General features: G+C 39.3%; 1 protein-coding gene across 1 annotated transcript; it reads right to left on the bottom strand.

Moving 5' to 3' along the window:
* Positions 1-2,258: 2,258 nt before the first annotated feature.
* On the bottom strand, positions 2,259-10,329 carry LRRC14B (leucine rich repeat containing 14B). The gene is made up of 2 exons (XM_075192030.1): positions 9,325-10,329; positions 2,259-5,534 (listed from the first exon to the last, which is right to left on the bottom strand). Exons 1-2 carry the CDS (start codon positions 10,227-10,229, stop codon positions 4,892-4,894), a joined length of 1,548 nt encoding a protein of 515 aa, XP_075048131.1. The 5' UTR covers positions 10,230-10,329; the 3' UTR covers positions 2,259-4,891.
* Between the last annotated feature and the right edge of the window lie 6,333 nt (positions 10,330-16,662).

Genomic DNA, 16,662 nt, shown 5'->3' with positions numbered 1-16,662 from the left:
TGCCAGAAAGTAGTCGAGCGGTGGCGGCATCTTAAGCCCCGCCTACTGCAGTTAGAGGGTGCAATTGGGATAAAGAAAGGGGACCGTGGCTAGACAAGCCCAACCAGTCCCCAGCAACACAACAGACAGGGTGGCATAGGCGGTTTATGTTGTCACACTATGTGATCTATAGGAGTTCACCTTGATTACACATGTACCTATCAATTTCTTATTGATAATGTTTGTTGTTGAAGTTTCAACATTGGACAGGTGCTTTGAAAACCATCTGAATATTGTTATGAACAGTGTATGGTTGTCTTGTACTCAGCTTATAATGGACTAAGGTATACAAGTGTGTTTAAGCAGCAGTAATGGGTTAGCACAGTAGAGATCCCAGGAAGTAGGGATCAAGTGATGATTGAGTTCTCTTTTAATTATAGCCCAAGTTTGCCATTTAATAGTCCAAATGCATAGCCTAGTATCCTCAATGAGCAGCAATACTCACTCCCTCAATGCTGCCACTGAGCTTGGATTGGATCATTTTCTGATAACGAACTTTAATGATAAACCATTTTGTTGTTCTTTAGTAGGACCAGGAATATATTTTTAAGCTTAAATTTGTTTTTTTTAGACAGTTTGATAAATACAATGAGCATTACCCAGACTGGACCTCAAGATCGACTTCTGAAAATGAGTTTTGCAGATTTTTCACAACACTTAAAAATAATACTAAAACATTACCCATATGAATAATATTTATGTTCTAGTACTGTTTCATTGTGATTCGAAGACACATGAGGCTAGTGGGATTATTGTGTGCAACATTTGACATTTGTTTGTTTTATTATGTATCTTTAAATATTTATAAGAAACTTCATAATGCTGACTGCAGACCTGACTGAATATGATCTTCTATCTCAGGAATTTAGTTACTGTTGATCATTTCAGAGAAAATTCTGTATTTGTAGACACACAATAAAATAGACACTCAATAGTTTGATAGTTTGCGGTTTGTTGGTTTCTTATATGTACATGCAGATTACTGCAGTAGTGACAAGTTTGTGACACAAGTCCTGAGTTTCTGCTTTCATGGGAATATGGACTAAAGGTTTATAGTTTCACGTAGAGATGCTCAAATTATTCAAACCAGTCTGAAGTTAAATCAAATTCGGTCCTTGAACTTGTTTGCTGTATGATGGTAAGTTTTTAGCGAGTTCGATTTGAGTTTCACGACCATGATCGCATTTGCAGCTTGTAGTTAGAAGTAAATATGTTAAAATAAGCCATTAAGTGTTTCCTGTTCAAGCTTAAATGATAGTTGTAATATTTATTTTTTAATTCAAACAGCAAACATTGCTGTATTCAAGTTCAGAGTATACAATTTGCATAGAAAATCATTAAAATACTATACAATTTAGCCATGTAAGCTCGAACAAGCTTAGAAGCAATTCAATCAACTGGTTCGAGAACCACTTTGAAACAAAGTTGAGCATCTCTAGTTTCACTGTGCCTTCTCCCAATAGAGGGTCCAAGATTCGGGTGTAGTACAAGTTATCGATGCTGTAAAGACGACACTGTTTACTCCTACATAATTATTCCGATAATGAACAGAGCGACATAGAAAAAAATAACTACTTACCAGTAAAGAGACACAGAGGAAATCCGATGAGAGGACATACTGACACCTCCAAATGACGTCAGTTGCGTGCGCGACTTTGTTTTTTTTAAGCGGCAACAGACAGACTATGGTAATATTAAATTTATTCCTAACCCTAACCCAAAGGTAATACTTATCTGGATCCATGCGTTGCTGCTTTAAAAGTTGAAATTTCCAAGTCGCGCACGCAACTGAACTCATTTGGAAGTGTCACGATGTCCTCTCATCGGATTTCCTCTGTGTCTCTTTACTGGTAAGTAGTTATTTTTTTCTATGTCACTCTGTTCATTATCGGAATAATTATGTAGGAGTAAACAGTGTCGGGCTTACAGCACCGATAACTCGATTACCACCGCAAGATTTCAGGCGAAGTCCCCTGTGCCGAACGTATAGGCTTTTCCAGAGGGGTTTAGAGATGTCCAAAACCTCCTTTTAAATCAGACTTGATGAGTAAAATCTGAAGAAAAACGGTTACATTGTCATAACTTATCTTTGTACTGCAACTAAAAACCATGGAACATTAGCAATATTTATTAGTCTCTTTTCCACAGCTTCCATAAATTTCATGCAATAGTTTAATGTCGTAGTAGACTTAAAGTTTAAGTGTTTGATTTTCATTATTTTTGATTTCAAAACATTCCAAACTTACATGATATATCTATGGCAGCCATGCTAGATCTTTAACAACAAAGACTGTATACCATAGTTTTAGTTGTCAAACTTTCCAATATATTCAGCCAACTAATTGTGTCAAAGGATTTCTCGGTGTGTGAATATGTGGGGTTATTTCTGTTCAACTGAATTTGATTAATGGAAATGTGCATAGTTATGCGAGGTCTCTTGGGTGGGGGTGTTATTTAAAGTTGCACTGTTACCTTTTTAAATCTTTAATATAGGTCATCATTATTAATGAGGATGTCCTTAAACATATATGAGTGTTACCACTGTAGAAGTTACAAAGATCCATGTACTTGGCTTAGGAGGCCATTAGTGTAAATCTTACTAGCAGCCTGTATGTCCCACCAGAGCCGTAACTTAGAATTCTAGCACCTGGGGTGAGAAAGACAAATGCCGCCCCCCTAGCCCTCAATTTTAACCAAATAAACCTAAAACATTGCTAAACTGCGCCCCCCTTTAGTGTTGCGCCCTGGGCGGTCGCCCCTATCGCACAGCCCTGGTTACGGCCCTGTGTCCTACCTGTTTAACCGTGGGAAACAGCCGGTAAGAACCTGGTTCACATACAGGAAACCATAGTCACTTCTTGAACACATGAGTGTAACTGTGATGATTTTGTAAGACCGAAATCACGTATCTTAGTTACCCGAGTGTTAGTTCATGTTGTAGCACAGACATAGATGTGAGATTTAGGAATCAAAAGGTAAAAAATAAATATAATCAATAAAGAGTACATAAAGTTTAAAATAAATAATTAAAAATTGGAAACGCATACACTTATTCTACACATGTTCATTTTACTATGGCCCACATAAGTAGACCAAACCTCCAGAAAGATCACATATTGGTATCCATGTATATATTAGAAACTACAGGAAAAAAAAGAGGGTTATATTGGGTTGAGTTCATTTTATGAAAGTAGCTATGGAAAAGAGTTTATTTTTAAGAATCTTTGCTTGTTTTCCCCAGATAATGTCCATAAATTAAAATATGTTTTCTTGAATATCATATGAATAGAAAGTCCTATCTACAGAAAAAAACCCAATATAAAATTTACATGGGTAGCGCAAACGAAAATCCAACACAGCATGAAAGTGTAAAAAAGTGTGACAGCATGTTGCACATTGTGAAGAACTGGAAAGTCCACAAAGGCTGTAACATTCACAAAAATATAACTTCAATATGTAACACATTAGAGAGCATAAATAAGGCAAAAAAGTGTATTCAAAATGTTTCAAGATATATGGGTTTTATAAAAATAATTCTGCTTTGGTAAATGTATCACTATGTACACAACTATATAATTTAAGTAGGATTGTGATTTAATAGTGTTAATATCGTTTATTGCTGGCAAAAGGGTGCACATCTTGTTAATGGACCTGCTGTCTGACTGACAATCAACTCTTGGATGCCAATATAATCTCATGCTATGTAGCTAAATTGTCCTAAAATATAAACTTTTAAGTGTGATGCCATTTGTTGGGTGTGTCCAGTGAGACACATGTTAGATGACTGCTCACTCATATAGCATGCTGTGCATTATTATCTATCAGGACCACACTATAGTCTGGAGACTTAAAGAGGTCATTCATCAACATTGTTAAATATTCCTAATTAAGTAGCTGATATCCTGTGAAATGTCCTCTGTTACCCTTTAGGCCAAACACCAGTATATAGTTTCTGCACTCTGAGTCTCAGAAAATTTGCCCATGCTCAAGTACAGATTTGGGCAGTAGCTACCAAAACCCAGACTTAGACTGGGGAGGTTGAATAGAGGTGGGTCCGGAGCCACATCTGCTTCCTGGCTGTCCATGGAAACAACCAAGGCTACAGGTGCAGCTGCCTAAGAAGTGGAGCATAGCAGGAATATGTGGTAAGTCCCTGAATCTACAGGAACCTAAAACACAACATAATACTGCACTATACACATATTCCCCTAATAACAACACTACACTCTACACAACATATACTATGCTTTCACCTCTGTAGCACCTACAGACTATTCTTTCAACTAGCCAACCCTACAGATTTATAGGTACTATATATTGCAAGCTGATACCCAACACATTGCTTGTGATGTAAAGTGCCATTAGACACTCTGTCATATCTTTTATTATATTATTGTACCAATTGTGCCATGTTTCATTCAGTACTGATACTTGACAACATAAGTCCCTTGTGATGTCCTGTAGGATGTCTATGAGTATGAGGGATGGTGGGGGTTTGGTAGGAAGAGCTTGTGAAGACAAAGTAAAAACTGGCCAGGGTTAGACAAAAAAAAACTAAATTTAGCCCACTTTGTACTTTAGTCATCTAATTGTTTTGTCTTTTTTATGAACCAAAAGTTTAGGAAGTTTGTCAGAAACACATGTCCCGTTGCATGAAAATACATCGTTCAACTTTGTTTTTATATTTTAAACTTCAGAAATGCAACTTGGACCAGACTCGTTTTACCCTCAACTGATTTTTTTTACCTTGTTTAAAGTGAGTTTGTTTATTTTTTATCCTTGTCTACAATATATAGTAGTATATATAGTTGTGTTCATTGTTTCTTATTGTATACAAATCTACTTAAAGTTGCTATATTTTTTGCAGTGCAGATGTGAAACTCTGTAGGGCATCTTTAAATGAAGTAAGTAAACATGCTCCAAGTTCACCGCTAGTCTCTTCAATAGCAGAGTCATAACCGCCAAACAGAGGCGTGACCGCCAATATATCTTCTCGAGCTGCTCGACGTAAAATTCGGCATAGGGATTCTTTGACGGTGTCATATTTTTGCTGATCAAACTTTGTGAGGGTAGCTTCATCAAGGGGGTAGCTGACATCTGGAGGATAGCAGTCCTTTGGCACGGGAAATTCAATGTACTTCAACCTGGGCAGATTGACTAGTACTCTGAATATACGTCTAAGTGCTATAGATGTCAAAGGATTTCCAAGGAATTTAAAATTTTCCAGTTTGACACACTGCATTAAACCCATCTCCATTACATGAGTATCCGTGTCTCCAATGTCACATTCCTCCAAAACCAGAGTATTCAGAGTTCGTGAAGCCTTGTTGAGGAGTTTAAAAAATGTTGATGGAAAGAGTTCTGCCACCTTGTGACCACTGAGATCCAGTTGTTCCAAATGTTCTGCATGGAGGCTATTTGCCAAGTAAGCCATGTCTGCATGGACCAGGGAGCAATTAGCTAGCTCAAGAACTTTCAAAGGTGTCTTCAACTGGCTGAAATATAAATAATAGCAGGGTACAACCAAGTGAAAAGCTGGTCAGTAACAATCTAAATATATTTTAAATATAGGACTAGTTCAATAGAATAATTACAGTGGGATGTGGACAGGCCGGGATATAATCAACATGGCGACATTCAGAATGTCGACAGTCAGAATGTCGACAGGTTCAGTATGTCTACGTGGTTAAAATAGTGACATTGTACGCTGAGGTCGTGGGAAAGCCCCATGTTATAAATAGACCTAGCAGCTGTAATTCTCTGATTATGCGGCTTGAGCGCTTCATGTGAAGAGCTAGTTTGCGTCATTCTACATGTTTTTTTTATGTTGACATGCAAGGATTGTGTGGATTATTTGTTTGTTTTTTGAAAGCTATATGACCAAGTTGGTTTTTTTTAATGGACATTTTGCATAGTACAACTATATAGGTCAAAATGCTAGAAAACAATGCGGCCTCTCTCCCTAGGCATTGCACCTCTAATGCTTGTTACCTTGGCAGGTGGGGGTGGCATTCTCGGCTCCTCAGACTTGGGAGTCTGATGCTTTGACATCATAGCAAAGCACTGCACCCTCAGGGTAATGCTGACATGGAGAAGCAGCATCCAGTAGCTTTACATGTAAGAAGCTGTCAGCAGCCATCGCTCTCGTCACTCATTCAGTGTTTTAGGTGCCCCATAACCATTGGTGCCATAGACAACTGCCGAGGTTTGCCTAATGATGGTGCCTGCCATGATCATGCTAACAATAACTATCATTCATACTAAAATCATTTGGATTTGGTTGGAATCTTACTAAAAACCTTTGTGTATTGGCAAATTGAACCAAATTTTTCTTTGCTATCCTTTCAATTTTTAATAGAATTTCAATACAATGGTCTATGTTTATTGGCTTATAACGAACTCAGTACTTTTACTGGTGTTTTTTCCCTCCATGTATATCTACTCTACATTGTCATAACTTCCATAGATATCCTCCTGCCGGTCTTAAACAGAGTTTTACATATACACAAACCTCTCCAGTGTTCCTACCTTCCGTTTGTTTACTAAACATGCTATAACCTTCAAACTCACTTCCCAGTCATGACTGTCACCCAGCCAAGTGTCTCCATTATACCACCTACATCTTACCTCTTTCAACATCATTAGTTCTAGTTCACCTATTATGTTTGGAAGACAATCCTATCATTTGGTTATCATACATTTTATATTTTATTAGAAATGTTTATTGGACAATTTGCTTACAAAACTATAAACGTCAAAGGCAAGCAGAATTGGATTGTAGTGAAAAACAAACAAAAGACAAATCAAGCCAGAGCTTAAAGACTAATTGTACTAGAATAACTATACCAGAGCCTTGACAGGTCGTTCTGGCTTAAAGGGTAAAATCCTTGTGAATGGCTTTATAAACAGGTCTTTAAATGTGCTGAGTGCGCTAACTAGTCATAGCTAATTTCCAGCTATGAGCCTGGAATAGACAGGAATAGAATCACATTAAGACACCCTATTTGTGTCTTCCACTTCCCTTTAGAATATAAGCTGTCATGAGCAGGGTCCTCTTACTTTGTGTTCTCCTACTATTCCATCACCCTCTGTACCTCTAAGCCTGCTTCCCTAGCCCTGTTTTCTTGGCCTACTTCACCTTGGACATTACCAACACTCTCACGTACTGTCCCGTAAATAACCTGATGTGCAATACCAAGATATCTGTATATTATTTGTTTAATTAGTAGACTAGTGTTATAACCAATAGCAGCCATCAATTATATAACAGTCTACTGTAGTCAGACTAATTAAATCTAATAAATCATTGCTGTGGGTTACAGCACATGTTATACTTGCCAATCTCAATATTATCAGGCTTTGATCCCATACAGTTGCTAGCATTTCCCAAATCCCTTATTTATGTTGCCCAAACCTGTACCTATCATTTTCAAAATGAGTTCCAAGCAAGGATATATAGATTCTAAATTATACTCTTATACCAGTGATGGGCAACAGGCGACCCTCCAAGCCTCCTCCTCCTGCAGCCCAAAGCCCAGTCCTGTTTTGTTGGCATATTTTTTTGTTATAGCTTGTAACACTTGTTCATATTACAGATTATTAAAGATAGGTGGCTCTTTTTTTGTTGTTAAATATATTGCTTTAACTTACTACTGATGATAAGGTTAATGTGCGGACCTTTTGTAGGTTAAAGGGCTGAACCATGCAGTCCTGGAAGTATGTCAGGTTGCCCATCACTGTCTTATACCATTATAAAAACCTCTTTCTATATACAACTAAGGTTTTTCTAGCTTTTCTGTGATGCGCATTAACCCTAATCATTACTAGTAGGATTATTGTTACAAGTATTTTATAAAACTGCAACTAACTGACAGCATTCAATGAGTAAGTATACATCATGCATTTTAATGTATGATTGAGTCTATGGCCCCTTCTCCCTGAAATCATACCTACTCCCATCCTAGATCTAGTACAGTACTTCCAACCCCATTACAATTATTTGTAGCTCGTAATTTCATCTGTCTTACCCCTAGTGGTGGATCTTTGGCTGTTGCCGTCACACTCCGTGCACCCACTATCATCCTAGAGCAAGAGCAGTGAGGCTGAAACAGGGCTTCACTGCACATGTGTGGGGTCCACGGAAGTACAGACCACATCACCGGTCCCAACCCAAAACAATATTGGTGTTCCACCCCTGCCCGTGTCATGTCTTCCATGAGTTATGCATCGTCCACTCATGCTGATGTAATAAAATAGATGTATTAGCTCCTCTTTTTATATTTTGTTGATTGTGTGGCGCTGTGGATTCAGCATCACCTTATAAATGATTTAAGATGATGATAATTATCCTTTCTCTATAACTATTCTGTGCTGTAATGCCGCTAACAGAAAGCCATACCACTGTTATGAATATGGGTCCTGCCTATTTCTGTGTGTGTGTGTTTTTGGTTGTATATAAATAATCAAGGCATTAAGAAGTTGCAGAAAGTATTTAGTTTGGGCCTTGTTAAATGTGCCAACATTACCAAAATATGTATAAAATATAAATGTCAAACAATTAAATGTGTAAAACAGTGATGCAACTGTAAGGGGCATATTCAATTGTCCGCGGTTTCCGCCGCGGGAAAACTATTACTGGTATTACGGTAATAGTAAGCCGGATTTCAGCTCGCAGCTCCCTGAGCCTTGAGCTGAGATCCAGCAAGAAAAGTACCGTAATACTGGTATTTACGTGCACTATTACCGTAATGACAGTAATAGTGCACCGGGCGCGTTAATTTTGGCTGTAATGCCAACAATTGAATATGCCCCTAAGAATGTTTAGCAAGACAAATTCTTAGTAGTCAGCTAGTCAAATATGGATCCTCATATGTTATTATATATGGCCTTTCATTTAATATGAACATTAGGGGGTAAATGTATCAATCTGCGGGTTCTTCAACACCCGCGTGTTCAGCCTCTTCCGCGATTAAATTTCAAGCGGCGCTGCATTGTATAGGGAAGTTAACCCTTTACAATGCAGCGCCGCTTGAAATTTAATCGCGGAAGAGGCTGAACACGCGGGTGTTGAAGAACCCGCAGATTGATACATTTACCCCTAGGTTTCAGATTTGTATAGGGATTTGGCAGAATCTTTTTTTCAGAAATGGGTATTGACTTAATCCTAAACTATGGATATATTTCATCCTTAGTATGAAATATAGTTTTGCATTAGTAATTTTTACAACCAATTCAAAATATATTTTTAACAGACTTGACAATGTATTCATAAAAACCAAAACTTACCTCAGCAGTTTCCTCAGCCTTCCTGTAAGGGTAGAAAATGCAAGACCTAATTCTGTCAGATGCTCCATGTTGCTTAATTTTTCTCCAATGACACTTAAAACATTTTCATCTTCTGCCGTGTAATATGTAACATTGAAAGTCCTCGCTGGCAAGGTAAGTGACCGAAGTAGTGGGAAAGTGACATTGTTTAGAAGTACTTCAAGATGATAAAGTTCTAAACGAACATTGTGAACTATTTCTAGTTTGTGTATAGAAGCAGGTTCAGCAAGTCGTAATACGTAAAAGAGCTTCCTTAAGGCTAAGCTGTCTGCTCTAAAATCTACACATCGTATCTTTAGTGGGCAGTGACATCGCATCAGTAAAGCTTGTACCACAAGTTCATAGTTCTTTTCTGTAACAAACAAGTTACAGAGGACATCAATATGAACATCAAATATGGAGGGCTGAAAATCAAGTCTTTGCATCTCGATCAGCAGATCAAAGCAAAGTTGTGAAATCATTTCCGTTCTTGCCCATCTTCCCAAAGTCTTCTTACATTTGCAAGGCTGAAATTCAATGTCTTGTATAGCTGTCAAATCAACAACTTTAAGTCTTTTGGAGTAAGTTGTGGAGCAGTTTAGTACATAGTTCTTCAAGCCCTTCAGACAAGCTGTCAAACTACGTTGGCATGCCCAGTGGCTGATGTCTTCTGGAGAGTCCAGTGTTTTGCCCAGGAGTTTGCCAAAGTTGAAATCTGTCTGTGGCCAGTTTTCCACCAATATGACAATTAAGTCGTCCTTCTCGTGCAAGTAACAAGCCTTCAGTAAAAGTGGGTAAAGGTTATGTGCAACATTCTTGATGGTTTTCTTAGCATATTCCTGGCTGGCTATAAAGGCCTCAGTGCTGATAAATCTCAGTGTCTTCATCTTGTAAATAATAATGTTCCTCTCTGACTTGGCCACTGTCTCGTTGCTCTCTGGAAGTCAGCCTGTGTCATGATGTTTTATTTTTAGTTGCAGCTGACACTGGAATTTGTTGGGGAATGAATATATCCAGCCTCCTCCCATTCTCTTTCATTAGGTGGTTTCCCCAGTCAGCATCAATTGTGCATGTATGTGCGTATGCATGTATGTGCATGTATGTGTGTGTGTATGTATATATATGTGTATATATATATATATATATATATATATATATATACACAAGTTAACCCGTGCATGATACTCATGCATTCTAGTCAAATCAAGCTACTTAAGGTGTTAAAAAGGTTCTTGTCATGCATTTGGGCCATAGCCCAGGCCTCAACCACCAACCAGTCCCCACTGTCACCCCCGGCAACCACCAACTACTCCCAACTGTCACTTCTCCTTTAAGAAATATATATATATATTTTTTAAATCTTTATAAACACTTTTAACAATTAACAAATTAAATTAACAAATTAAAAACATCTTAGTATACCAAATTTCAGCCCTTTCTGAATTTTTTTTCCACACACACTAAGAATTTAGTAGGTCAGTGTATAACTCCGCCCAGCAGGTAGCGCTGCAGCTTGGTTTTATTTTTTCCACACACACACACAGACAGACTAACACACGCCACTAGACATTTATATTATAGATATAATGCAAGGAATGCATGTGCATTTATTTTTTTTGCATTTAGCACACAAAGTACTGGACAGCATTATTTGTACACTGCAGTTTAGAGGTCCCGGTCCTCACATTTTACCCCCCTCCTCCCCTCCTGCAGTGCAACATGATTTTGCCTAGGTGCAAATTTGCACCTAGGCACCTTTTGCTTTGCATCTAGCTCTAAATGAGACAGTTTGTTTTACGTGCTGCCTTAATTTTCCTGATAATGTAGCCTATCAATCCACTAGAACTATATTGATAGGTTGCATCCTCATGAAAAATGATTAGACTATACTTTCATACACTTGTGGAATGTCCAGGAGAATCCCCCAGGAGAGTAAGCCAGCTTCCGGGATCACACTTCTCTTTCTTGTGAAGTGGGGAGGGGCATTGATGACGATGTGAACCACGTCATCATTTCCCCGCCCCCTCTGCATCATTATGCATACTCTTAGCAAGTTTGTTTTTTATATAATTTATTTTATTATATTTTTATAATTGTATTATTTTGTTCTTATTATTATTTTTTGTTTAATTTAAAAGGGACTGTAACAGTAAAAAAAAAAAGAAAAAAAAAAGTCCTTTGCCTAATTGTGACTAGTACAAGGAAATGTATATAATAGACATAGTTTTATGTTACCCGTTTGTTCAGGCTTTAAGCACATTCAGGGGATTTGTCTGCTTCCTCTCTGTGACCTATTTTTGGTCCTTTCTGATCCTGCCCCAATGATATCACACACGTTATTGTATGGTGATTACAGTGCACAGGGTTAGCAAAACACGGTAAGCCAAGTCGGTGATGTGCCCCTTGAGTCCCAACTCTGAACAGAGCAGGCATTGAAATAAGCGCATGTGTATGGAGGAGCTGCGCCAATGCAAACTCTGGTAGCGGGGGCGTTGGAGATTCCAGCACGACCCTGACAGTGCAATAAGATTGGCTGCAGCTCTCTTGGAAGAGATGAAGGGATTCTGGGTAAAATTATTGGCCAGGTCATTTTGTAGCTTTGGGACCAGACACTTTTTAGCAGTTTGCTACTGTATGTGCTGGGTAAGTGCCAACAACTTTTTATTTGTTTGGGTATCATAGTACATTTTATATTGTTTTCTTCACAGTAATGACTTTTTTTCAGGTTATAAAAGCTGTTAGAAATAAACAATAAAAATGTTCAATTTTTATACTTTTAATTATTTTCAATTTCAATTATTGATGCATGGTTCGCAATAATATCCATGTATGAAAGGATTTTTCTTTTTAGTTTTAACTTTACTCCTTTTTCATTTAATATGGATTATATCCATATATGGGGCTAGATTTACTAAGCTGCGGGTTTGAAAAAGTGGGGACGTTGCCTATAGCAACCAATCAGATTCTAGCTGTCATTTTGTAGAAAGCACTAAAGAAATGATAGCTAGAATCTGATTGGTTGCTATAGGCAACATCCCCACTTTTTCAAACCCGCAGCTTAGTAAATCTAGCCCATAGTTTCTGTATTCTAGTAATAGAAATAGACGCTGTCAATCAGTAGATCCTGCAGATCACCAGAGACTGACTAGAGGAAAGAGCCTGACAGGAGCTGTAGATCGTGGCAGCTGAAGAGAGTGTTCACTGATGGATCTGTCTTAGCAGCATAACAGGAAAATGGGGAGAAATGTATAGCAGTGTTTTCAATACAATGCCTCTACTACAATAGATCTTAGTGGTCTGATCAATATCCCAAACCCTGACGCATTTCATCACTATCTTGAAGCCTTTATCAAAGATAATAAACAAATGCATAGGCCAGTTATAGTTTATCAGCCTACTTTGGCCAATCAGGGATCTTTATTAAGTGGATAACCAGCTATCAAACACATTTACTTACTTTCACTTAAAACAGTTATAGATGCATAAAAAATAGATCAAACTTTATTAAACGTATCCAGGGGTTCATTGTAAGTCACTCCTACAGATATATTACAAAAAAAAGCATATGTCCACAAATATATGTATATATTTCATATGCTATTATAATTTTTGTCTACTTTTTTATATATATCCCTTCAATGATACCCATTCAGGTACATCCTGGGTATAACTATTTTTATATAATAATTAGTGCATGGAGACCAACAAATATATTGCATTAAAAAATAATAAGCTATTTTCCTAGTGTCATATTAGGGACACAAACCCTGACTTCCAAGTTCCTAAAGCATAGTCAGAACACTGTGAGCCACTCCATCACATAGAAAGAGACACAGGTTGAAGATACTTATATATTAAGTATACCTTAAATGTGAATTTCCATTAAGAGTATAAAGTCTATCATCCATTACCTAAGTTTCTATAGTGTAGTGTAATCTGTCTATGCAATTGGCCTTAGTATTTGTTACTAGAAGATGTGGTCACGTCAGGGGCTTGTACATGACTCTCATGGAGGTTTAGTTTGTGTACTTAAGCAGCACTTCATGACTTGAAGTGACCTGGTCGTAATCTGTAAAGTATGCAGTACCATATGCAGCCAGTGTGGCAGTTTTTGGACTCCTTCAAACTTGCCCCCTTTCAGCCAGCAACCTATGGACACACTTTGGAGCACACCTTGAACGCTATAGGCTATTCTGTTGCACTTTAGGATGAATCTACCAATGCTATACATAGAATTGCTACCATTAAAATGGCCAATATCCTTTGGTCCTTGATCCATCCCCAAACGCTCTCATTGTACTGCAAGAAGTATGGAACATCCAGTAGCACAACCCGTGAAATTAAGCAGTCTTAATAAATTCCTTATGTCTGCATTTCAAGTTGTACTCGCTTTTACAATGCATACTAAAAAGGAAGCAATTTTTATTAATAGATTGTAAGGATAGGAGCGTGGAAGAGAATTAGTAAGGTAATCACAGGTAGTTTGATGGTTAACAATACTAATAAGTTATTAAATGAATTATTCTAAAGCAATCAAGTATGTGTACAATATAAATTACTAAACTTTTTTTTTTTCTTTTTACAAATATCTGGTCAATCTTAATATCTTACATTACTCTACAAAATGCTACTTCTTCAACACTTTAGAAGTCACTTTGAGTTAAAAGAATAAATCTTAATACTTATCTTTTATCTACAAAATATTTTATCTAATAAAATATATAAAAGAGGATTTTTGTACTTACGTTAAATCCGTTTCTCTGATTCCGTCTGGGGGACACTGCTTACCATGGGTTGTGGAGGGGAGCACGGGAGTTGGCACCTAGCTAGTTAATCTTTAGCACTGTTGACAGACCCGACCCCTCCCCTCTACAATCCCCCCGCCTCTTCCTCTTCCTGTCAGTTAATCAACAAGCCCTAAGGAGAAAAGGCCAATCAACCAAGAGCACACAGAGGAAAAGCAGAAGGGAGGGATCGCAGTGTCCCCCAGACGGAATCAGAGAAACGGATTTAACGTAAGTACAAAAATCCTCTTTTCTCTTTCATCCAGTCTTGGGGACACTGCTTACCATGATGACGTTCTAAAGCAGCCCCCTAAGGGTGGGACCACTCTGAAAGCCCCGCTTGTAGAGCACTACGAGCGAAATTTGCATCCGCGGATGCAAATACATTAAACTGGTAAAATTTTGTAAAGGTGTGGACAGAGGACCAGGTGGCTGCCCTGCAAAGTTGATCTGCAGAAGCCCCATTTCTCGCTGCCCACGATGCCCCTACCGATCTGGTGGAATGGGCCGTAAGTCTCTCTGGCACAGGACGGTTAGCCCTTATGTAAGCCTGCTTAATGGTTGCCGTAATCCATCTTGCAATGGACTGTTTTGAGGCTGGCCAGCCTCTTTTGTTAGAATCATAAAGAACAAACGGAGAATCTATACGTCTAACCTGAGAAGTTCTTTTGACATAAATACGGAGAGCCCTAACCACATCTAACTTTTCCATAGACTGCTGATCAGAATGAGAAGTCGATAAAAAAAAACGGAACCACATTTTCTTGGTTCAAATGGAAAGCCGAAACAACCTTTGGGACAAAAGAAGGGATTGTTCTTAATACCGCTCTGTCCTCGTTAAAAACTAGATATGGTTCTCGGCAAGACAGAACTCCCAATTCAGAAACCCTACGTGCAGATGCAATTGCCAAAAGAAAAACAACCTTCCAGGTCAGACACCTAAATCTGCCGCCAGTAGTGGCTCAAAAGGAGGCCCTTTAAGCATATCCAGTACCAGGTTAAGATCCCATGGTGCTGTAGGCGGGAACGTAGGGAGGCTGAACATGTAAGATTTCCTGAAGAAAAATCTTGACGTCTGGCAACTCCGCTAACTTCAGGTGAAAGAAAACTGAAAGCGCGGATACCTGAACTCTTAAAGGACCCTAAACGGAATCCTGCTTCCAGCCCATCCTGAAGAAAACTCTAATAAACGAGGGAGACGAAAAGAAGATGTGTGACAAGACTTATTTTCACACCATCTGATATAGGCTCGCCAAATCCGATGATAGATGCGAGCTGACACAGGTTTACGAGTTCGCAGCATAGTGTTCACTACACTGGGGGAGAAACCCCTAGCTCTCCAGAGGCTGGCTTCAACAGCCATGCCGTTAAACTGAGCGGAGGTAAATTCTGGTGACGAAAGGGACCTTGTAGAAGGTTGTCTTGTGACGGAAGACGATATCCTTGTCCTACCGCCATGGAGATTATGCCCGCGTACCACACTCGATGCGGCCATGAGGGAGCTATTAAAATCACCGGCCGACCGCCTTGCCTCACTCGTCTGAGTACTCGAGGAAGCATGGGAATTGGGGGAAACAGATATCCCAACCTGAATTCACATGACATGGTCATCACGTCCACCTCTACTGCTAAGGGGTCTCTTGTCCTTGCGCAAAACCTGTGAACTTTTTTGTTGTGTCTGGAGGTCATGAGATCTATATCCGGAAGACCCCACCTCTGAACTAGAGACTAAAATACTTCCGGATGGAGGGACCACTCCCCCGGCATCATCGCATTGCGACTGAGGTAATCGGCCTCCCAATTTTTTTATTCCTGGAATGAACACCGCCGAGATTGCTGGAACATACTGTTCTGTCCAAAGAAAAATCTGAGCTGCAACTCTCATTGCAGCTGCACTCCTTGTTCCTCCCTGTCTGTTGACAGATGCCACGGCCGTGGCATTGTTGGACTGAACTCTGACTGGGTGGCCCTGAAGGAGAGTCTGGGCTCCCCGAAGCGCTAAAAGAATTGCCTTCAACTCCAACGTGTTGATTGTGAAGGCTGATTCCTGAACTGACCAGAGCCCCTGGAGCCTGAGGTGAAGGACTACTGCCCCCCAACCTCGGAGACAGCGAGATCCTCTGGAGGTCCAAACGCAGGTGGGAACCCGACCATTTTGTCAACAGATCCCACTGGAAGCATCGAGAATGAGCCCGACCGTAGGGGATCGCCTCGAAGGAGGCTACCATCTTTCCCAGCAGCCGCATGCACAAAAGAACTGAGGGACTGGGAAAGGACAAGACCTGAGATGTTATACTCTGAATAGAAGTGATCTTTTCCACCGGCAGGAACACCTTTTGCTGGCTGGTGTCCATGATGAGTCCTAGGAAGACCATGCGTTGGCACGGGACCACCTGGGATTTCTTTAAGTTTATAAGCCACCCATGGCTCTTTTCAATGATATTGTGAGGGATAGGTGCTGACGTAAGCAAATCTCTGAGGAGGATTTGATGAGCAGATCGTCCAAATAAGGCACGACCTGAACCCCCTTTAAGTG

This window comes from Mixophyes fleayi, chromosome 12 (genome assembly GCF_038048845.1).
Source record: "Mixophyes fleayi isolate aMixFle1 chromosome 12, aMixFle1.hap1, whole genome shotgun sequence".
NCBI lineage: Eukaryota > Metazoa > Chordata > Amphibia > Anura > Limnodynastidae > Mixophyes > Mixophyes fleayi.
The sequence above is the reverse complement of the archived record's forward strand: the minus strand, read 5'-3'. Positions and strand labels throughout refer to the sequence as shown.